The sequence below is a fragment of the Emys orbicularis genome, chromosome 2 (assembly GCF_028017835.1).
Source record: "Emys orbicularis isolate rEmyOrb1 chromosome 2, rEmyOrb1.hap1, whole genome shotgun sequence".
NCBI lineage: Eukaryota > Metazoa > Chordata > Testudines > Emydidae > Emys > Emys orbicularis.
This window is the reverse complement of record NC_088684.1, coordinates 121,447,426-121,472,819: the sequence shown is the minus strand read 5'-3', so window position 1 is coordinate 121,472,819 and position 25,394 is coordinate 121,447,426. Positions and strand designations below refer to the sequence as shown.

Here is a 25,394-nt window from a genome sequence, read left to right as displayed (position 1 = left end):
TGACTGAGCTCAAATTAGTTAGTTTTTAGTTTGTTCTTTCAACAAATCTTTTACTAACGCTTTTAAACTGACAGAGTTTTTGGTACTATTGTGTTAGGTGTATCCGCATTGGTGGATTTTTTAATTTCCATCCCTCACTGTCTTCTTGAGCAGTCATTGTTTAAAATTTTTTGAAATATCTTTGAAAAATCACACTTGTTTCTAATTATAATTGGTATTTCCATGCTTACTAATGGTGGCTAATTAAGTAACCTAACATGTGATAACTTGTCCCTGAATACAAGAAACAAATAGTATATGTGTAGTGGTTAATCATGAATTACAGATATTATTACTTTGAAAATAATCAAAGCTAGTTGAAACTAAATTTCCAATTTAAAAATTTCACTAAAGCAAAAACGGATAAAAAATCTAGGAGTACTGAGGAGCAGTAATATGGAAATATATCTAGTATAGGAGTGACACTGGACAACTAGTTAGACATGAATATGCAATGCAGTATAGTAGCAAAAAACCCAGTAGGCTGCATGTGCAAAAGCATAAAGGAATGGAACAGGAATGTGTTTTTCTCAAAGGCTTTGATGCAAAATTGCATTTAGTTCAGGACCTCATTATCAAGAAGATGTTGGTAAATTTTGAGTGACTTCGGAAATTAAAAACAAAAAGTGAATGGGATTAAGTTTAAAAGAGTTAAATGTACATTGTTTGGCTAAGTGTACACAGAAGAAAAGAGGTAAAAGCAGGTAATTATGTAGGATGGTACAGTGCAAGTGGATATAGCTTGGAGCAATAGGGTGAAATTTAGAAAGGGAAAACTTAGGATCAGTATCAGGCAAGACTTCCTGACTGCGAAACCTACGTAGTGGAAAATCTCTTCTAAGAGAAGTGATGGAAGCCCCTCATTTGGGAAAACTAGATTGTTCAGAACTCTAGAAATGTAACATGAAGAACAATTCTTCGTTGGCAGGAATATGTAGTAGATAACCTAATAAATCTCTCCCTTGTCTAATACTCTGTGATATGATAAAATACTGTAAATTACCATGTCCTGTGTGCTAAATTTTAATACATGACTTTCATTGTATCAATCCCTTTTCATTGTATCAACGACAGTGTTTCTTCTTTGCTTAATTTCAGTTTTGATCAGCTCAAAATGGCAGTCATGAATCTGAAGAAGCAGGCAAACAAGAAAAATGAGGGGAGTCTAGCATATGTGAAAGGAGGTCTCAGCACTTTTTTTGAAGCACAAGATGCCCTGTCAGGTAAATTGATTAATGATCATCAGCAATATAAAAGAAAAATCAAATATTCGTATAGAAAATCTATTTTAATTTACTCATTTCAAAGTAAAAAAGTATGAAGAAGGAAAATAGATTATGACTAACCTAAAATTCCAAATGATCAAGGTTGCAAGATAGGACTGGCCAGCTAGATGTACTAATCAGTGAAAGATGGGCACCAAAAAACCTGCTAGGTATCAAAGATATTCCAGGAAGATTGCATAATCCACAGTATGAAATAATCTAATGAAATCCAGAAGAGCAAGAAAAACATACTAAACCAGAGCTGACAGAAAGAAGATAAATTTCAGACTTTAGGAAAATAGTCTTGGTGCTGTGATGTCTCATCCTGAATTTAGATTGAAATGGTTACCAGTGTACAGTAAGTTCTGACTTGAGAAATCAGGCCAAAAGAATTCTAGTCTCTCAATTTTGGGGCGACCAATTTGATAGAGAGGCATTATTTTCATTGAGCCCATCCACCCGCCGAAAAGTAAGGGCCCTTTAAGGTGTTGCTCAGATTTGCATGCTCATCTTGCACTCCTAAATCACTGTTCAGTAGAAAATCTTGGCCTAAGGCTATTTTAATAAGAGACGAGAAATTCTGATGAGACAAAATCTTTTGGTGGCAGGTTTGAGTGATGTAACTAAGTGGAGAAAAATAGAGTAGGGTGACTACTATCATTTTAAAGGATCCTAGTACTGCTGGTCAGGTTCTAGTTACCTTTGCAGTGGTTCTAATGACCACGGTTAAAGCTTTCAATAGCTTTTAGAGGTGGGGAGGGATCTCGTTCTCTTTAGGAAGTGCATCACAGAAATGTGACACTGTGCTTGTGGAACATTTATAGTCTGTTACTGTGTTTATAGATCTAGTAACTGCCATAGATGTTTAATAGTTGCAGACAAAAGTGGAATAGGAAAGAATATGCTGAAATGTCATTTTAGAGGGCTTGTTACTTCCAACGTCTGTAACAGACATTTTCTTACATGAAAAATGCTGATAGATCATGTTTTATTTTTTTTCAGTAATCCGAAATCACCTGGGCAAATCTGAAATCCTAATTTGTAAATAATCCTAAATCTATGAGTTAATGTGAAAATTTGACTTTAAATCCCTATGATTACACCCAAATTCTTTTTGCTGTAGAGATAATATAATATCAAAATATACTCCACTACAGTTCATGACACACTTTTCCAACAATAACAACAAAAAAGTAGTCCTAATGGATATGTGGTAACTCTGCATGTGACCTCTTGGAAGATTATTTTGGGAATTCTCTTTTCTCTGACTTATGAAGGCTGGGTGGGGATTTGCAATGCATTATTATAAAGTGTGTGTCTTTTCAGTAAGACCAAAAAACTCGTCTGCAGTTGTTTCTCTTGTCCCTTCTTTGTGAATCCATGCTCTGTAAAACCATCCTCATAAGAGATTAAGAGGCCAGAGAGCCAGCCAAACTACAAGTTAATTTTACAAATATTAGCCAAACAAAAGGAAAATTGCAAAGCACCATTTATTTCATTTAAAAAAGTGTCTGCTTGAATACAAAAATACTTGCTAGCATAATACCTTTCTGCATTTTTCAGCTGGTATTCTGCAGCTTTCCAGTAGCCTCATTCAGAGTGTTTTAGCTGAACTAATTCTGTGCTTTCATTTCTGTTCATTTTAGGGGCATATCCCCCCATCTAAAAAAAAGTCTTAGTGCAGCTGCTTTTGTATTATAAGCACTATGAATTGAAAATAGAAGAGTACTGTAGATCTTGGTGTCACTTTGTGCCTATGATCAGTGACGTGGTTTGAGTCTTCCTCCCAGAGACCCCTAATGAGCATTCAAAAGGAAACAGACTTGTAGTTTGTGCCAGTGTAAACAGTGAATAAAAAAAAAAAATCATTGAGAGGAGAAGAATGATGCTGATGCTGATGCTGTTGAAAATTAGCATCTTTAAGGCTTTGAATCTCCTCCTTGCATTCAGACCTGTAGCATTAGAATTGGAGGGCGTTTTGTATTTGATTTCTAAAACTAATTCTTGGGGAGGACACAATTAGAGCTATGGGAATAACTAGTTTTTGATTTGCTGGCATTGTCGAACAATCGAAAATAAATTTCACTTAGGGCAGAACAAAACATTTCCTTTTGACAAAATAATTTCATTTTGATTTTGACTATATGTAAACGTTTGATTTTAAAAAAATCAAATTTTGAAACAAAGTTGTTTTGAACCAAAAAAATCAAAACATTTTGTTTAAAAAATGTCAAACCAATTTTTTTAAATGTTTTTAGTCGTCGTCCCCTCCTTCCCCAAGCTAAACAATTTGGTAAAACTGACACAAGTCTGCAGACTGTTTGTGACACCAAATCTGCATTTTTCACTAAAAGATTTGGCTGAAAAATTCCATCCGGCATTAGTTATAGTCTATTCCCTTTCCCCAGCGTTCAGTCACCCTCCCTCCCCATGTTTCCCGTCCCCATTGGCTCCTCATCTAGTCTGTCACCATTCTGCTGCTGTTCCTTGACCCAGTCTCTTTATGCAGCCACTCCCAGTTCTTCCCCCGCATCCTGGTTTCTCATCAGATCTGTTTTGCCTTCATCTTTCTCCTTCCTCCAACCGGGGTCCCAGTTTCATTGTCCAGTCAGTACCAGTCTACCCCCATCCCAATACCCAGTCTTACTCTCCCACCCCGATCAGCTTCCAGTTCCAGTCTCCTTCCTCCTTATCACACTCCTTGTCCCACTCTACTCCTGGTAGGTTTGGCTCTTGTCTCCCTGCATTCAAATCAGGCAACTCCCTATACACCATCTTGGCATCAGTAGGGGAGGGCATTCAGAGTTCAGGAGAGAGAGTCTCCCTGCTTTCAGTTCCATTTCCTGACCAGAATCCAAAACAGTCTGCAGCATCCCAAAGTTGCAATTGCAGGGATAATCCTGCTCAGCCCCCTGCTGGCCTGAGCAGGAGCATGCCAAGAATGGAAATTTTAGCTATTAAATTCTAGCATGTATTTATGAGCATGTACAAATTGCAAAATTTTCAAAGGCGTATAACTTGACCCAATGATGGGTGGATTTAACAGGGATGGCAAAAGGCACATCTGTGACAGGCTGCCCTTTGACCAAATTTCAAGTTCCTGCACCAAAGCATGGGGGCTCTTGAGTTTCTCAAAGAGAAGGTTACCAGAATTTTTTAACATGGGCAAAACAATTTATTTTTCTCTAGCCTCATTCTCAGAAATGGCTGAAACTTTTGGCTGAAAGTTTCCAAAAACATTCTGCCTGAGTCAGAGACCTGGCATGGAACATTTCAACCCAATCTCTTCATCAGAGTTGTTTATATTCAATTACAGAGCCCCATTACACTTAAATGTAGGAGTTTATTATTATTTGTTGATGTTGTAGGTTATACAGTATTAATTTGCATAGGGAGTTATAATGCTGGTGATGTCTTCCCATGCAAGTACAGTGGAATTTCCATGTAATATTTTTCCTCATTTAAATTCTAGACACGTCTTTTTGTTTTTAAACTGAGCTACATCAGAGACAGCTGATATTTTAAAGCTGAAATGTGGCTTCAACATAATCCTTAATAAAGAATATAAGCTTGATTCTGCAGACTGCTTCACTAAATAGCTGTTAAACTATACAGCTGTCAAAGTATCACATGAACTAGAGAGAGAAAATACATATTAGATCACATCTAGTCCATCTCTCCTGCCAATACAGTCTAAATGTCCTGTGTTTATTGAATTTCCTCCACTTCCTGACAGGAAATCCATTAGATTGTGGAATAGCCTCCCCACAGGAGGCATTCCATGATAGCCTACATTTTCCCTATCAGTTTTATCCCAATACCGCTATATTATCCCCAAACAATTTTTTTCCACTCTTTGTTTACTCCTCTCAATTATTTGTGAACTATTCCCATGTCCACCTTGTTTTCTGTTTAACAAAGCAACCTACTTCTAGTTCTTTTTTAATCTTTCCTCTTAAATTGGTCTTTCCTAATCAATAGTCATTTTTGCTTCATTTTCTTGAACTCCTTAATTTGTTGTTTGAAATCTACAGTATTAAGAAATCACCACATTTCATAGTAAAATTTTATTGAGAAATAGAATGCTATGTCACCTGACCCCAGGTGTTTTGTATTTTCATTTAACTATAAAGTGGAAGAACAAATATGTTTGTACATTTTTAAGCTTACATTTTTAACAATTTTTTTTTAAGATAAAGGGCCGGATCTTGCCTACAGTTATTCACAGATTTATGTGTGACTGCTCCTGTTAGTAAGGGCTTGAAAGATTGGACCCAGATTTATTAAGTAGACTGTCAAAACTGATGAAATCTTTACATCAATTTCAATGTATCTTTACAAAAAATAAATAAGTGAAAAACATAAAGAGTTGTACCAAAAGATGCTCCTTACATTGTGCAATTTGGAAAGTGTTTACTAAGAAAATAAGAGGTCAAGTAGGCCAGACATATTGTTATTTGGTTTAATTTCCTGGAAAATAAGAATGCCTTATCAGATCCCCATGTCTCTTTGTCCGTTAGCTTGGCTGACAGTTTGACAGTAACTTTACTATAGAGGAGATGTTCAACAGGAAGTTTGCTTTGTCAGTGAAAGGAGGCTGTAAACTGAGCTGAGGGGAACAAGGCTCACCTCGACTTGACCCATTTGTCAACATCAGTTATGTAGCTGGTTTATTTCCCATAATACTAATGGTAACCTAGAAAGTAGCATTCCAAACAGGGCTACTGTTCCTTTCATCGTATTGCCTTTGACAGACCACATACCGCCATAAAAGATTCTGGACAGATAGTAATCCAATATATATTTTTAAATGAACTCTTTAGAATCTTTACACTGCAAGATTTCTTTTTAGTTAAGTACAGATTAGAGAAATACACATTTGCATTTACTAAATTACCTGAATTTTCAAGTGTGTGACAGTCACATTACCAGTTATCTTTCTTCCTGCCTTTTGGATATGTTGAAAAATTCTAAAATAAGTTATAGTTTGAGATTATGACACTGAGTAGGGCAGCTTTGCACAGCTCATCTAGTGCAATTCTGCTGAAAAACTGGTTTAATTAGCCCTTGGAAGAACCCACTAGAGTAGAGGGATCCTTGGGTGGCATAATTCCCCCTTCTCCCATGGCTAAATCAGGGTGTGGCCAAGGGAAAGTGGGCGTGGCCAGGGCATCTCTGTGCCCTGGTGAACTCTGTTGTCCATAATGGATCCTTGGTTGCTGAACGAGTTAGAGCAGCATTTAGGCTACTTTAACTTGCACCTAGTGACAGGCCCAGAGCAGAATGATTCCAATCTCAGGTGAGTGCAAAGTGTGGTTTGCAGACCACATCATGCCCTCCTTTGCTCTCCCCAGCCTTGATTTGGAATGGACACAGCCACAACCCACCATTTGGCCCAGTGTCAGGAAACTTATGGTGTGGTATTACTACTGCTTAATCCAGTTTCTCCAAAACAAAAGAAACCACTACATAGTCATTCAGTTCTGACTCAGTCTGGGGTCTTGGGAAACTAACAACTGATGTTTGCCTGCCATATAAATGTTCCTTCCTGTTGGTCAGTCTGAAGCTATCCAAGTACGTTGTGCGTATTTTCACAGCACGCTAGTAATGCAACAGATGTGTTTGACATGACACATTCATTCTAAGGTCCTGCATTTTCAATAGTTTTTATTCATCAATCCAATTTTGGGATGGAATTATACAGTTAAGAGCTTAAAAACATATACTGGAAGGGGAAATGTTCTGCCTACTTGTCCATGGGCAGCCAAACTTTCAAATTTGGTTGTCTTACAAGAAAACCCATTTGTCAAATTTTCATGCTGTGGTTTCATTCAGAAGTAAATTAAATATTGTTGCTGCTGTTATTGTCTAATGTCAGTAGCATTCTTTGCATTCTGCTTGTTTTGCTTTGGTCTACTGTCCCGGGTTACTCATTATTATTCTCTTGTTTTGAGTGTGTCAGGCACTAGGTCTTATATATTAAGTTTTAGCCTCACTTTAATATAAATTCACACTGGCTGAGGAGAAGCATATTAGACTGAGAGTCAGAAGTGAGACTGTATAATAATGCATTTTAAATCCAAATAAATATCCTAGTACTTCAAATAATATGGACAATATCCATCTGACTTGAAATGTAGATCTGTTCATACAGAATAGCACTAGTCTAGTCCCTTCTGTTGAGTGCTCTTTGTGATTATGTAAATGAATATTTTGTTCTTGGTCCCACACCAAGGTAGTAGAGAATAGCCTGGCAAGGGTGTAAACCATCTATTATTTATTCATTTATTTATTTTTATGGTAGCACTTAAAGGTCAACCAAGATTGGGGCCACATTGTGCTGGGCAGTGTACAGAGTAAGAGGACACTTCACTAGTATCTACGTCAAGTACTGGAGTACTTTCTTGTGGGGGGAGATAGGGGGGCTTGTTTTTATTAAATTCATTGCAGATTATCCATGCTCTATTACTGCTTTGCTACAGGACAACAAAAACAATATTTCTACCAAGAACAGTGTATTCTGAAAGGCAGGTGGTCTGATAGTTAAAAGCTTTTAATTAAACATGCATATGCATTGTAATTTGTTGTGGATTTGATGGTAATCAGGTGTCATTTCAGATAAAACCAACATCTTGGACACTCTCCTCCTCTTCTTTGCACAATACCTAATGAAATAGCAGGTTGTCAATATATACATTTACATTTCCACAATGGGCCAATTCTTTTTGACCGTTAGGTCATCATGTTGAGCCAAAGGTTAAAACCATGTGAGTGGTGGTTGCTACAGCCTAGTGAATCTGGCATACATATATTCAAAAGCAGTTTCAAGATGATACATCTGATTGACTGATTGATTTACTTAATGCAGCTTTGCCTTTAAAACCCCAGAAATGTTTATTCTGTCAAATGTACCATCCTAGAGTTAAGCTTCCTTACATATGGGACAGACTTGTTTTTCATTGCTGCAAGTCCAGCATAGCACTTCCTAGGTTTTGCAAAGTATCAAACAAGAGATTTCTCTTTTAAAAATAAGAGAGACTTCAGTTGGAATGGTGGTTGAGTCCATGCTGAAATACATGTGCCCAAAACTGTGCATGTCTTGAGCACCTTAAGAATGATCCATATTTGATCTGCGTCAGCCTCTGACTTAATGTCTTCTAAACTGATGACAGCCTTCAGAGCTCTGGCCTGAAGATCAATCCTGAACACTTGGTCGATTCCTCCAAAATATCTGGTAATTACCTTAAACTCACCAGAGACCGTTTGAAGTTACTGTCATGTTTTATGACTTAGAGTTTATTTTGAATCCCATTTTCAAATTTTATTTTTCAATTGTTTAAGCTATAGATAATCTTTTATTAGACCAGAATATAAAGCTGAAGGTTGTGGTTGGTGCTGTGCACAAAAAGAAACATATCTTGTCTAACTATGACCTACATGTCGTTTGAAAGCCCATAGTCTCCACTACATAGTTTAAATTCATGTTGTTATTTCAATTTTGATTCAAACTCTTCTTGTCCTTATCTCCACAACTTGTAAAGCTGCTTTTATGCCTTATGTGATATCTTGAGATGTCCGAGATCCCAAGTTCACCGGGTCACTAAAGAGAGTATAACTTTTCCTATTCTGTAAAACCTGACATAACCAGAATTGCTCAGCTGCGGATTTTTTCAGTGGCTCATTCAGCGGAGTAATAAACCTAGCTTTTAATATACATTTCTGAGACACTTCCCTAAGAGACTTTGCGGTTGCTTATATAAACTTTCTTCCTACGTGGATGCATTGTTACCAAGTTTTGAAATTTTATTATAAGTCTCACAGTAGTTTGTGTTTTTCTTAAAACCCCAGGCTCTGGAGTCAGGTTATTATTTGAGACTCTCTACTTTAATAAATAAATACATATTTTTTCTTGCCCTTGTGGTTGTGGGGAAAAGCATGAAAAAGCTCAAAAAAACAAAAGATAATTAAACACAATCCAACATTATTTCAAAATCTCATGCTTTTTGAGGTCCAACATATTTTTTCAGTAGTTAGTTTGGCAATGTTTTGGATGTTAATGCAATATGATTCGAGATTAAGGCCATGTTTTTCCTTCAAGTTGCAAAATATTTCAATATTTCTGAAAATGAAATCATATTTAGTGACACTGTAAGTGACAGTACACCACATTGCTAATTTATAGATCTTTTAGCATTTTATGGAACAATCTAGTAATAGCTTCTTGAGGACAAAGTGACACACTTCTGTACATTTCAAATGATCAGTAGAACAGTCATATACATATCTGGGATCCATTCTGAAGACTTTACACTTCTCATAGGGGGCATGCCCTTATCAAAAGCTTTTCAGGTTTTCTCCAAATTACACAGATCATTTCATCTTTCTGACATGAAATCCATGGACATTTGGGTTTCCATTTATTCTGGAAAGTGTGTTTACATTTTAGTTTTTCCTATTCCTTAGTATACTTTGGTGCCAGAGGCTTAATGGATACTATGCCCAGGGCCTTCAGAACTATGCTCTGCTGAATCAGTCTGTCTTCCTTAGTTGTTTGTTTTTTGGTTTGATGTGTTCCAGACACTTAAAAAAAAAATTAACTACGTTTCTGTGCAAAAGCTCTCAGTTTTGGTCTACTTCTGCTTCCGTTGGAAACCAATGGTAAAACTTCTATTGACTTCAGTGGGAGCAGAGTTAGAGCAATGCTGAGCTGCTTATGAAAATTTCACCCATAGTTTTTGAACAAATTGGTATTAAAAATAGTGTGTATGTTAATGATTGACTTGCAAATTTAAATTGCCTGGTTCTGCAAAGCTGTAACAAAGTATTAAACCATCTCTTTCCTAATATTAAATTGTTTTTAACACAAACAGCAACTAATCAAATTGTAGTTTAGATTACTAGAAAGCCTATTGCAGTGTAGTTGCCAGATTAAACTATCACTTGTTTTTCTGGCAAAGATAACTGTCTTTGAACTCTTCAACTGTGGTTGAAATGCCTAGATTCAGTCTCTCCTTGCCCCAATAACTGCAAACTTTTTATCAGAGCACTAACAATGTTCCAGCTGATGCTCAGATATGGTAAGCCGTGGTCCTAACCAAGCATATGGTTTGTGTGGCTGAGTCTAGAGATATAAAATTTCCAGATGTTTTGAAGGCATAGAAAAAAAACATATGGGGAGGGCGGTTGAAAAACAGAAATTTTGGAAAAAATTGAAATATCTGCAGTAGTTACTTGCTTATCAAAATGAAACTTTGCTTCTTTAAGAGTGAGAAATGTATTATGTATAATTTAATTAGCACATAGAGATTACTGCTAGTTATATTTATGAAGTAAATAAGTATAAATTCTTTGTGTTTGAATAATGACAAATATACATAGTAATAGAGATGGAGCTGCACGCTGAGATATTTGTGTATTTTTTGCCTGTTGACATCTCTCTAAAATATGGGGGAGGGCAGGAGGAATTAAAATATTGAAAATAGAAAGCATCAACATTGTTGACTTGTACACAAAAAGGAAGGTTATCCGTAGGACTCAGAAATAGTATGTAAATTGAGCTCTGATGTTATAAAGCAGATACAAAAGAAACTCATGTTTCTAGAGAAAAAGTGCTAAAAATGAACATATTTATATTAGGGTTGTCAAGTGATTAAAAAATTTAATCATGATTAATTGCACGATTAAAAATTGATTGTGATTAATCGCGCTGTTAATAATAGGATACCATTTAAATATTTTGGATGCTTTCTGCATTTTCAGATATATTGATTTCATTTACAACACAATACAAAGTATATAGTGCTCACTTTATTTTTTATTACAAATATTTGCACTGTAAAAAAACAAAAGAAATAGTATTTTTCAATTCACCTCATACAAGTACTGTAGTGTAATCTCTTTATCGTGAAAGTTGAACTTACAAATGTAGAATTATGTACAAAAATACCCTGCATTCAAAAATAAATTTTAGAGCTTACAAGTCCACTCAGTCCTACTTCTTGTTCAGCCAGTCGCTCAGATAAACAAGTTTTTTACATTTGCAGAAGATAATGCTGCCTGCTTATTGTTTACAATGTCACCTGAAAGCGAGAACAGGTGTTTGCATGGCACTGTTGTAGCCAGTGCCGCAGGGTATTTACATGGCAGATGTGCTAAAGATTCAGACATCCCTTGATGCTTCAACCACCATTCCAGAGGACATGCGTTCATGCTGATGACGGGTTCTGCTTGGTAACAGTCCAAAGCAGTGCGGACCAACACATGTTCACTTTCATCATGTGACCCAGATGCCACCAGCAGAAGGTTGATTTTCTTTTTTGGTGGTTCGGGTTCTGTACTTTCCGCATCAGTCTTGCTTTTTTAAGATTTCTGAAAGCATGCTCCACACCTCGTCCTGATTAGATTTTGGCAGGCACTTCAGATTCTTAAATCTTGGGTCGAGTGCTGTAACTATCTTAAAAATTTCACATTGGTATCTTCTTTGCATTTTGTCAAATTTGCAGTGAAAGTGTTCTTAAAACGAACAACGTGTGCTGGGTCACCATCTGAGACTGCTATAACATGAAATATATGGCAGAATGCAGGTAAAACAGCAGGGCACATACAATTCTCTCCCAAGTTGTTCAGTCACAAATTTAATTAACGCGTGTGTCATCAGAATGGAAGTATGGCCTCTGGAACAGTGGCCGAAGCATGAAGAGGCATATGAATCTTTAGCACATCTGGCACGTAAATATCTTGCGACGTCAGCTACAACAGTGCCATGAGAATGCCTGGTCTCACTTTCAGGTGACATTGTAATTGAGAAGGGGGCAGCATTATCTCCCGTAAATGTAAACAAATTTGTTTCTCTTAGGGATTGGCTGAACAAGAAGTAGGACTGAGTGGACTTGTAGGCTCTAAAGTTTTACATTGGTTTGTTTTTGAGTGCAGTTATGTAACAAAAAAACCTACATTTGTAACTTGCATTTTCATGATAAAGAGATTGCACTCCAGTACTTGTATGGGGTGAATTGAAAAATACTATTTATTTTATCATTTTTACAGTGCAAATATTTGTAATAAAAATAATATAAAGTGAGCACTGTACACTTTGTATTCTGTGTTGTAATTGAAATTGATATATTTGAAAATGTAGAAAAACATCCACACATTTTAATAAATTTCAATTGATATTCTGCTGCTTAACAGTACGATTAATTGCAATTAATTTTTTTTTTAATCGCATGAGTTAACTGCGATTAATTGACAGCCCTAATTTATACATATTCATTATAGTGTAGTTAACACAGTACAACATTAAGGACCTGCAGTAAATATGGGTATATATCCAGATTTTATAGTGAACATTTTTAGACTCTTTAATAGTGCATTATCATTATATATAGTGTGTCATATTTGTAGGCAAATCTAGCCATCGTATAAATAAGTATAACTTAAACAGTTTAGTTATCAATTTACTCTTGGAAATGCTACCATAGCTCAAGTTTTTTCTTGTGACTTTTCTAATCAGAATCTCTCTCTCAAAAATTAACAACTTCTGATTCTGAACTTCCACTATGATCTTCATCTATTTCATTAAACTGAAGATATGCATGGCGTGAAACAAACTCTTTCACATGTTATCGTGTTTCTTGAGTTTGTGTGTATATTTCCAAACATTGACTAGTGTCTTTCTCGTGCTTCAGAAGATGGAGGAATCTGAAGCAGATGAGAAGCAAAAGGAGTCAATGGTTGTGCTGTACAGAGGCCTAGCCACCATTTTGTAGGAGCAATGTGCTTGGCACATTCCCAGATTGCACTCTGGGACCAAATACCTGAAGAGGTTCTGTATTCTGCAACATTTGAAAATGCTTCACACAGCGCACAGTCAACCTGTGGAACTCCTTGCCTGAGGAGGTTGTGAAGGCTAGGACTATAACAGGGTTTAAAAGAGAACCTCCATGAATTTATCTAGTTAAGTCCATTAATGGCTATTAGCCAGGATGGGTAAGGAATGGTGTCCCTAGCCTCTGTTTGTCAGAGAGTGGAGATGGATGGCAGAAGAGAGATCACTTGATCATTACCTGTTAGGTTCAGTCCTCTGGGGCACCTGGCATTGGCCACTGTCAGCAGACAGGATACTGGGCTAGATGGACCTTTGGTCTGACCCAGTATGGCCATTCTTATGTTCTTCTGCTTTTCCAAAATCTAATCCTAAATGTGTAGCTTGTTTAGTAATCCAGTCAAGTGATGTAACAATGCTATCATCACTAACATAACTACCTTTGAACCTTGGATCTAAGTGATTTGCAGTAGCATATATTGGTTTACAGCAGAATTCTTCCCATCTACGTATAAAGTCCTTCATTTTTATGTCTTCCTGACTTGTATGTGGAGATGAGCTTAGATTTTCAATACAGTTGACTTTATCTTTGTCATAACTTGAGGAATGTCCGACAGAAGTGCTTTGTCTGATTCAGATACAGTGATTGAAGAAGCAGTTGGCTGCAGAATCTTCAGAGTGTTCTGCAGGTGAACCCAGAAGGTATCCTCATCAAGTACAGTGTGTTGTACACTTTTAAGTTCTTCAGTCATCACTCTTTCTTGAAGAGCTTCTTTGTTTTAATACATTTTCAAATGACATCCCCACAATTCCCATCTTGTTTTGTTAGAAAGGTGCAGTGTTACCATTTTATTTTTACAATACTTTTCTTCTTGCTTCTTCTTAAAGAATATGAGTAGTTGTCACATTTTATAATTTCTTTTGCTTTTTTTATAGATCTCTTCCAATGTGCACAACTGCATGAAATCATTAATAAGCAGGTTTAGGCAATAAAAAACATATTCTTTTATAGTTATATGGGGATATTTGTCCATTATGTTGTCCCATTCTACTTTCATAGCACAGGCATTGTCAGTCAGTGGAGCAAATACTTTCCCATTTCCACTCTTCTCTAGTACTTCACATATTTCTCTCCTAATATACTTTGCAGTTTGTCTGTTTTCTCCTAAAGTGGTGTTATTACAAAGTTTATGATTCCTTCCCCTTCCACCCCTACATTTGTCTACCCATATGTAAGTACTGCCAGACAAAGTGCTTCGTTGATTTTTTTTTTTTTTCTTGCACAGGTTTAATTGCATGTTAATATTCTGACTGTAGAAGAGGCTTGCTCAAAGAATGTTTGCTTGGTAACTGGTATGATGGTCTTAATAATTTAAATGCTGCCTGCCAATAACTGTTTTCAATGACTGACACTGGAATACCAGAAGCATATATCACTCTTGCTTCATCAGTCTTTTTTGTTGATATTCAGGTGTCATCTTGTCTATAAATGAAGTCATTGTTGGGAGGTAATATCTTTTATTGGACCAACTTGTGTTGGTGAGAGAGACAAGCTTTCAAGCCACACAAAGGTCTTCTTCAGGTCTGGGAAAGGAACTCCCAGCCTCACAGCAAAATGCAAGGTGGAAAAGATTTTTTTACCGTAAGTAGTTAGCACATATTGTAAGGAACCATTCAACATAGAATGGTCTGTTAACACCCCACCCACCTTGTCTCTCTAATATCCTGGGACCAACATAGCTACAACTACACTGCATACAATCATTGTTGGGAATCTTTTGGATATCGTTGGTTCAGATGCCTATGTTTTCCTGATGATTGAAGAGTTGAAACTGAGTGTACAACACTTCCAGATGAAGATGTCACAGAAGCAGAAGGACTTCTGGATCAAGAATGTTTGTTGCAAATGCAACCAATGTCCGTGTTGTCTATCTCACACTCTTCTTCTTGACCTTCATTTCCACTTTTAATGTCTGCAGGATATTTCATGCATGCTAGGATGTGTATGGTCATTCTGGTGGCATTTGGAAATGAATATTTCATTTGGCAGTATTTGCAAAACACAGGTCCTTTTTTTGCCTGAATGACTTCCAGCTTGGAAATACTTCTACATGTTAGAAGACAGTCACATCATCTTTGCTGAGGGAGAAGGAAAAAACAATAAGAGCTTCTCTGTGCTTGGTGCGGTTGGTTCCTCTGGTGGATGTCAGGGTCAGGACTCTGAGACAGGATCCATTCCAGCTCCTCAAGGTTCTCTTCCAACGCCTTGCAGGCACAGGCCTCTGCCCCACTGGCTCTACACAAGCAGACAGTAATCTGTTCGTTTGTTCCCCAGCAAGACACAGGGTGTCAACCTTCTAATCTGCTGAGGAGATAGGATGAGTGTGCTGCTCCCTGGGGCCTGTCAGGAGGACAGCAACTTCAAGATAGCAGCTACTTCTCTCTTCCTGCTCAGGTTGTCTCCACACCAAACTTCACTCCTACTTGCTAGTAAGAATGGTAGCACCTTGTACTGACTGGGGGGCTGTAGTAATATGCCCCAGAGGATTACATAGATATATACAGTATATAGGCCTACAGTATACAGGAATTGTAATTGCCTGATACTATAAGTTTTGAAATAAAGCAACTTCATTTGACATTCTTATTAGAAAGCATTTTGAAGGACTGAAGTTCAGCAGTAATAATATTTCATATATTACTCTAATAATTCTTTCACGGTTCATTCAGAGACACATTTTTTCACATGAAAATTTCTTTTCCATTTCCCCCCAAAGTTCCAATTTTTCCATATCAGGAAACGGGGGAAACCAGGAAAAAATAAGTTTTTTTTTCCTGAAAGATTTTGGATTTTTTCTGGAGCCTCTTATCAGTGAGGCCTACTCCTATCCCTCTCATTGGCATCTACTTTGACTGCCCTTGTTTGTATGGTGTCACTTTAGCCCATTCTTGAGCTTCTTTGTTGTTGTTGTGTGGAAGGCAAGAAATCCAGTTTATCCAGCTAGCACTTTTTCTTTTCCTAGGCTTTTGAGCATCCAGCCTCTGTGTATGAAGAAAATGTTTCACTGTTTTTGAGTTACTTTATAATGAAAAAATGATTTTAATCACCATTTTAATAAATCCTTCAGAAGCTTTTTGCATTGAATCTTGAACCTAAAATTTGGTATGTGCATCGTTCTCAATGAGGAATGGACATATAATTAAATCTGAAAATACTGTTGGGTGAAAAGTAAAAATGGTTTCTGTATATGGAAAGTGAAGGTGTGTATTGTGCATGTGTAATATGTTGTATTCTCTACCAGTCTGTGTGCATAGAGAAGTTATTTATATGTACACCGTGTTCAGTGTGTTTAAGTTAATTTAGCTGGACTAGTTGTGCAAAACTAGTCCAAACAAAAATACTAACTGGTATGTAGGTAAACAGTCACCATTATCTCACTTACTCCAGACAACACTTTCCCTCTACTCTAGAATCTCTTAACACCCTGACAAAACACTTATACTTACCTACATGCCTCCAGCTTCCATCCAGAACACACTACACGATCCATTGTCTACAGCCAAGCTCTAAGATACAACCGCATTTGCTCCAATCCCTCAGACAGAGACAAACACCTACAAGATCTCTATCAAGCATTCTTAAAACTACAATACCCACCTGCTGAAGTGAAAAAACAGATTGACAGACGAGTACCCAGAAGTCACCTACTACAGGACAGGACCAACAAAGAAAATAACAGAACGCTACTAGCTGTCACCTTCAGCCCCCATCTAAAACCTCTCCAACGCATCATCAAAGATCTACAACCTGTCCTGAAAGATGATCCCTCACTCTCACAGATCTTGGGAGACAGACCAGTCCTCACTTACAGACAGCGCCCCAACCTGAAGCAAATACTCACCAGTAACCGTACACCATACAACAAACACTAACCCAGGAACCTATCCTTGCAACAAAGCCCGATGCCAACTTTGTCCACATATCTATTCAAGTGACACCATCATAGGACCTAATCACATCAGCCACGCCATCAGGGGCTTGTTCACCTGCACATCTACCAACGTGATATATGCCATCATATGCCAGCAATGCCCCTCTGCCATATACATTGGCCAAACCGGACAGTCTCTACGCAAAAGAATAAATGGACACAAATCTGACATCAGGAATCATAACATTCAAAAACCAGTGGGAGAATACTTCAGCCTCTCTAACCACTCAGTGACAGATTTGAAGGTGGCAATTTTGCAACAAAAACACTTCAAAAACAGACTTCAAAGAGAGACTGCTGAACTTGAATTAATATGCAAATTAGATACAATTAACTTAGGTTTGAACAGAGATTGGGAATGGTAGGGTCATTACACTAATTGAATCTATTTCCCCATGTTAAGTATCCTCACACCTTATATCTCAATTATCTTAATTATCACTTCAAAGGTTGTTTTTTTTTCTCCTGCTGCTGATAGCTCATCTCAATTGATTGGCCTCTTACAGTTGGTATGGCTACTTCCACCTTTTCATGTTCTCTGTATGTATAAATATCTTCTTTCTGTGTGTTCCATTCTATGCATCTGATGAAGTGGGCTGGAGCCCACGAAAGCTTATGCTCAAATAAATTTGTTAGTCTCTAAGGTGCCACAAGTACTCCTGTTCTTTTCACTTATACCTTGTAGATTTCCTCTCTTCCCTTACCTCCACAGCTTTTAAAATGCAGTTGTGTGACAGCTTTTGCAGAGCCACAGGTCCACCAATTTCAAAGTTTGGGTACTCTATAGCAAGGGTTCTCAAACACTTTCATAATGTGGACTGTATCTTCATCTAGACATTGTTTTATGGACCCTCACCTTCCTGTTTGTGGTTTCAAAGATCACCTGCTCTCCCATTCATGATCACATAGCCTCCCAGTGGCAACTACAGGAATTGATTTACATGGAAAAGTAACACCAGGAAAGTGTGTATATATTTTTAACTGTCCCTAATTTTAAAAAGTTAAAAAAAAAAAAGGCTAATTGTACTATCTCCATTTCCTTTCCATTTAATCTCATTTCTGCTTCTCTTACTGGAAATGAGACCATGGCAGACCAGCAGCTTTCTATAAATCATCTGCTACTGCTCTGCAGACCACCCATGGGTCATGGGTAGGGCCCTACCAAATTCACGGCCATGGAAAACGTGTCACGGGCCGCGAAATCTGGTCTTCCCCCATGAAATCTGGTCTTTTGAGTGCTTTTACACTATAGTACACTATACAGATTTCATGGGGGAGACCAGTGTTTCTCAAATTGGGGGTCCTGACCCAAAAGGGAGTTGCAGGGGGTCACAAGGTTATTTTAGGAGGGTCACGGTATTGCTACCCTTAGTTCAGTGCTGCCTTCAGAGCTGGGCGGCTGTAGGGTGGTGGCTATTGGCCAAGGGCCCAGCTCTGAAGGCAGCAGCGCAGAAGTAAGGGTGGTGATACCATACCATGCCATTCTTACTTCAGAGCTGGGTGGCGGAGAGTGGCGCCTGCTGGCTGAGGGACCAGCTCTGAAGGCAGCAGCGCAGAAGTAAAAGTGGCAATACCATACCATGCTATCCTTACTTCTGCGCTGCTGCTGGCAGTGGCTCTGCCTTCAGAGCTGGGCTCCCGGCCAGCAGCCACTGCTCTCCAGCTGCCCAGCTCTGAAGGCAGCGCCGCCACCAGCAGCAGTGCAGAAGTAAGGGTAGCAATACCACTCCTCCCCCCCACCCCAATAACCATGTGACCGCCCCACAATTCCTCGTTGGGTCAGGATCCCTACAATTACAACACCGTGAAATTTCAGATTTAAATAGTTGAAATCATGAAATTTATTATTTTTTAAATCCTATGACCGTGAAATTGACCAAAATGGACTGCACTTTAGGATGTAGTTACTAAGTGTAACGCTGCTCTACAGCCAAAATGCTTCTGAAATAAATGTAGTCAAACTTTACTAATTCTGAGTCACTGAGAACGAAAATGATGCTTAAAATTGTTGATTGGCTCTAGTTTTCAAGATATGCTATTGGGTCAGTATATACGACCCTTGACTTGGGAATGGCGGAGGATAAGTGAGTTATAAAGGGAAGGGATCTCAATTTAAACCAGAAATGACTAAAATACATCTTTGACTGGATCTATGAATAAATCTATGACTGGGTTTGGACAGTACTTGCTTTTTAGGCAAAACAATGAATGATGCAATCTGAAGCTGGTATTGCGTCATACATGATATGAATTGCATCATGTTATTCCTAGAAGTCATGGATGATGCCATCCTAATGAAGCTTACATCACTCTGCTGAACAAATTGCCCTATATCAGCTCTAGAAATCATACAGTGTCGTGCTCTCTTATTTGTCAGTGTTTGATTTTGCAAAGGGACACATTTCTGTTTAGCCAAAGTGAGCAGAGATGCCTCGTACTTGTGTGAACAGTACAGATAACTTCTGCTATGTTTGTGGTGAAGTGACTTTTGCATCACAAAAGCGCAGTATAACCACTATGGTTAAGAAAGCCTATCACCTTTATTTTGGCTCCAAAATTGGAGATCAGGACAAGAGGTGGGCCCCGCACATATGCTGCAACACTTGTGCAACAAATCTTCGCCAGTGGTTGAACAGGAAAAGGAAATCTATGCCTTTTGCAGTGCCAATGATTTGGAGAGAGCCAACAGATCATACCAGCAATTGTTACTTCTGCATGGTGCCTCCAGTTGGGAAAGGTGTGTCAATGAAGAAAAAGTGGACTGTGCATTATCCAAACATTCCATCAGCTATACGCCCAGTACCCCACGGAGAAGGACTGCCGGTTCCTGATGCACCAGAATCATTCTCATTTGAGTCAGACGAGGAAGAGGATGAAACTTCTGGTCCTGAACCATCAATGTCACAGGACCCACATTTTCTCCCATCCTCCTCCTCTGAACCACACCTCATAACACAAGGTGAACTGAATGACCTTGTCAGGGATTTGGAACTACCCAAGAGTAAGGCAGAGCTGTTGGGCTCCAGACTACAGCAGTGGAATCTCCTGGCAGGTGATGTTAGGGTTTCCATGTTCCGTGACCGTCAAAAGGATCTTGTCCCATTCTTCTTCATGGAAGGTGATCTTGTAGCCTGCAACAACATCGATGGTGTGATGGCAGCCCTCAACATCGTTCATGATCCAGATGAGTGGAGACTGTTCACTGATTCATCGAAGGCGACTCTTAAAGCTGTTTTACTGCATAATGGCAATGTTTTGCCATCAATTCCAGTTGGTCATGCAGTCCATATGAAGGAAACCTATGACAACATGAAACAACTTTTGAGGTGCATAAACTATGACCAATGTTAGTGGCAGCTTTGTGGCGATTTGAAGGTTGTTGCTCTCTTGCTTGGTCTGCAGACTGGATACACAAAGTACTGCTGTTTTCTCTGCGAATGGGATAGTCGTGCAAGAGATTCCCACTACATCAAGAAAGATTGGCCACTCCGACAGTCTTTGGAGCCTGGGAGGAAAAGTGTTCAGCATCCACCACTTGTTGAATCGAAGAAGATTTTGTTACCACCCTTACACATCAAGCTGGGTCTGATGAAGAACTTTGTCAAGGCCATTAACAAAACACAAGCAGCTTCCAAGTACCTCCGTGGAAAATTTCCAAGGTTAAGTGAAGCTAAGATAAAGGAAGGTGTCTTTGTTGGTCCTCAGATTCATGAACTTCTTCAAGATGATGCATTTGACCATGCACTGCGTGGCAAGGAAAAGACGGCATGGAAAGCCTTCCAGTTAGTGGCAATAAATTTTCTCGGAAACAACAAGGCAGACAACTACAGGTTGTTGGTGGAAAACCTCCTCAAGGCATACAAAAGCCTTGCTTGCAACATGTTACTAAAGATACATTTTTTGCACTCTCATCTAGATTTTTTTCCACCGAACTGCGGAGCAGTGAGTGACGAGCACGGCGAGCGATTTCACCAGGACATTGCAACAATGGAGAAACGCTATCAGGGCAAATGGAGCCCATCAATTCTTGCAGACTATTGCTGGACAGTGACAAGAGATGCTCCATTTAATGAATACAAGAGACAAGCCAAGAAGCGCCGAGTAGACACTGAATAGGACTAAACTATGTACATAATAGTTTTTTGCCTTTTGTTTCATAATAAATTTTATTTATATAACCCTTTTGCTGATTTTTAAAGTGTTACATAAACAGGACAGGTGAAATAGTATCATGTAAAGCAACCATAAACACATGAAAAGACCTTACAATTTATGATTAAAACTCTACTATCTTCACAATATACATAGACATAAAATGTAAAAACTTAAATATCTTAGAAACAGTAGCCAATCAGTTGTTTTAATTGTCATATTTGAATTCAGCACATCAAAATACATAATAAATAGCACATTTTATCTCTGAAGCAGATGACTTCTCAAAAATTGTAGACCAGTGATTATAATCAAAATTTGTTGATTGATTTTTGGTATACTGTTCAATACACTGCAAACAGGCAGTTTTAAACTTAGAATATAACTTTATCTATAGTACATTCCAAACTCATAGTGCTTGATTCTCATCTCATACCAGTGTAAATCAGGAATAAATCCACTGAAGACAATAAAGGGCTTGTCCACACTGCCCTGCAGTTCAGACTATGGGGGTGTGAATGGCAGTGCACACCGAAATGCTGTGCTTTAATGCCCCCATGTGGATACAATGGGTGTGAACTAAAAGGTTCCTAGGTCACATTAACGTAGTCCTCTTCAAACAGGACTGCATTACTGTGAACTAGGAACCTTGTAATTTGCTCCCGCAGCATCCACATGGGGGCATGATAGCACAGCATTTTGGTGTGCATGGCTATTCACACCGTTGTAGTCCAAACTGCAGGGCAGTGTAGACATAGCCAAAGGTACACCAGTTTAAAGCTGACAAAGGAATGAGCAGAATCAAGTCTGCAATGTTCCAAAGCACTTAAAGAGTTAGAACCTGGTAGGGCAGTGACTCTAAAGGAAAATGTATGAGGAGTTAGACACTGATCAGTAGTTCACACCCGTTCTTGAACAATAGAACTCGCTTTATTGGTGACACCATAATTGTCCAGTCTCATTTTGAAAAGTGGTTTAAGCATTTGGACTGATAATCTTTTCAGTAATTGTATCTCAAATATGCTAAAAGTTTACATTTATACCATTTTTAGGTTGTCTCCTGAGTGTTCAGATAACTAAAGGGTCACACACTTTGTTGCTTCTGTATGCCAAGCTCACCACTGCCCACACTACAGGTTCTTTGCATCCTTTCATTCTTCCTCACAAGCTTCCTGCATGCCACCTATCCACCCCATCTCTATTTCAGGAACTATTTGCAACTCCCCAAAGCCCCCAATACTAGGATCTCCCATTCTCCCTCCCCCATGCCAAGGGTTGTGGGTATGCCCTATTCCAGTGGTTCTCAAACTATTTGTACTGGTGACCCCCTTTCACATAGCAAGCCTCTGAGCGCAACCCCCCCTTATAAATTAAAACCACTTGTTTATATATTTAACACCATTATAAATGCTGGAGGCAAAGCGGGGTTTGGGGTGGAGGCTGACAGCTCGCGACCCCACATGTAATAACCTCACAACCCCATGAGGGGTCCCGACCCCCAGTTTGAGAACCCCTGCCCTATTCTCTTATCTCTTCTCTTCCCCCTCTCCCCCAACCCTTTCTTATTTTTTTTCTTTCTGTCTGGGAGATAAGTCATTTAGTGTGTCAACACTTTAAACTATTAGGAAGATGGGCAGAGCTGAGTTGGGGTTATTGTTATGCTGGAAGGAGTTAATGGCTGCCATCAACCAGTTCTTTCATCTTAAGATGGTTACAGAGGTGGTTGAAGCTTTGGCTCTGCTAACTAGATGCCAGGCAGTGTCACCCATTTCTCCCAACTTTCTCTAATTTCACAAAAATTAATAGCACTCTGCCCACCGTTACTAGATATTTTGAAATCATTGGCAATATCACACAGCAGCGTTTCACAGCTTGTTACACAGTTGAGGAACCCAAACAATCTTCTCTGCCCTGTAGTAACACAATTAGGGGAAAAACAGGTCTTTTAAAAATCGGTTTCATATGGTCTGGGACCAAAAACACCAAAACGTCTTAATTTTAATCAAATGGTTAATGCATGGTGTCACTGCAGGGCAGAGTTACAATTGTGTGGGTGCTCCAACTGTGCATTTGCATATCTTAACATTAAGTTGGACTTTAACTCTGGATTTATAATTGACTTTGGGATAATTCAGTATACATGTAATCTTTTATATCCTTAAATTACTGGTACATACTCTCAACCTTAACTCCCTTTTATTGTAGTTTTTGTCTGGGAATATAGAGGATAATTCTCTCAAGGACTAGTAGTCAAAATGGTCAGGGATGCAACTCTATGCTTGGGGCGACTCTAAAGCTCTGACTGCCAGAAGCTGGGAGGGGAAGATGATTGGATCACTCCAATAGCACTGTTCTGTACACTACAGCTGAAGCTCTGGTACTAGCCACTGTCGGAGACAGGGTACTAGGCTTGGTCAGACCCAATATGGCATTTTTGATGTTTTTAGGTACTATTATAATTAGGGCTTTTGATTAATCACAGTTAACTCTTGCGATTAATTAAAAAAAATTAATCATGATTAAAAAAATTAATCGCGATTAATCGCAGTTTTAATCGCACTATTAAACAATAGAATACCAATTGAAATTTATCAAATATTTTGGATATTTTTCTACATTTTCAAATATATTGATTTGATTACAACAGATAATACAAAGTGTACAGTGCTCACTTCATATTATTTTTATTATAAATATTTGCACTGTAAAAATGATAAACAAAAGAAATAGTATTTTTAATTCATCTCATACAAGTACTGTAGTGCAGTCTCTTTGTCGCGAAAGTGCAACTTACAAATGTAGATTTGTTGTTGTTGTTACATAACTGCACTAAAAAAAAAAAAAACAATGTAAATCTTTAGAGCCTACAGGTCCACTCAGTCCTACTTCATGTTCAGCCAATCGCTAAGACAAACAAATTTGTTTACATTTATGGGAGATTATGCTGCCCGCTTCTTATTTACAATGTCACTTGAAAGTGAGAACAGGCATTTGCATGGTACTTTTGTAGCCGGCATTGCAAGGTATTTACATGCCAGATATGCTAAACATTCTTATGCCCCTTTATGCTATGGCCACCATTCTGGAGAACATGCTTCCATGCTGATGAAGCTTGTTAAAAAAAATGTGTTAATTAAATTTGTGACTGAACTCCTTGGGGGAGAATTGTATGTCTCCTGCTCTGTTTTACCTGCATTCTGCCATATATTTCATGTTATAACAGTCTTGGATGATGACCCAGCATGTTGTTTGTTTTAAGAACACTTTCACTGCAGATTTGACAAAATGCGAAGAAGGTACTAATGTGAGATTTCTAAAGATAGCTAGAGCACTCAACCCAAGGTTTAATAATCTGAAGTGCCTTCCAAAATCTGAGAGGGACGAGGTGTGGAGCATGCTATCAGAAGTCTTAAAAGACTCTGATGCAAAAACTACAGAACCCGAACCACCAAAAAAGAAAAGCAACCGTCTTCTGGTGGCATCTGACTCAGTTAATGAAAATGAACATGCATCGGTCCATTCTGCTTTGGATCGTTATTGAGCAGAACCCATCATCAGCATGGACGCATGTCCTCTGGAATGGTGGTTGAAGCATGAAGGGACACAAAAATCTTTAGCGCATCTGGCACGTAAATATCTTGCAACACCAGCTACAACAGGGCCATGCCGAACGTCTGTCCTCACTTTCAGGTGACGTAAACAAGAAGTGGGCAGCATTGTCTTCTGCACAGGTAAACAAACTTGTTTGAGCAATTGGCTGAACAAGAAGTAGGGTTGAGTGGACTTGTAGGCTCTGAAGTTTTACATTTTTATTTTTGAATGCAGTTATTTTTTGTACATAATTCTACATTTGTAAATTCAACTTTCATGATAAAGAGCTTGCACTACAGTACTTGTATTAAGTGAATTGAAAAATATTATTTCTTTTATTTTTACAGTGCAAATATTCATAATAAAAAATAAATATAAAGTGAGCACTGTACACTTTGTATTTTGTGTTGAAATTAAAATCAATATATTTTAAAATGTGGAAAACATCCAAAAGTATTTAAATAAATGGTATTCTATTATTGTTTAACAGTGCAATTAATTGCGATTATTTTTTTTTAATCTCTTGACAGC

The 25,394-nt window shown here is 38.3% G+C and overlaps 1 protein-coding gene across 1 annotated transcript in view; it reads left to right on the top strand.

Annotated features, from left to right (window-relative positions):
• EXOC2 (exocyst complex component 2) overlaps window positions 1–25,394 on the top strand; it is a 204,913-nt gene that overhangs the window by 42,031 nt on the left and 137,488 nt on the right. Inside the window, exon 6 of the mRNA XM_065398970.1 lies at window positions 1,138–1,262. Within this exon, the coding sequence (XP_065255042.1) occupies window positions 1,138–1,262 (125 nt within the window). The remainder of the gene's footprint in view (window positions 1–1,137; window positions 1,263–25,394) is intronic.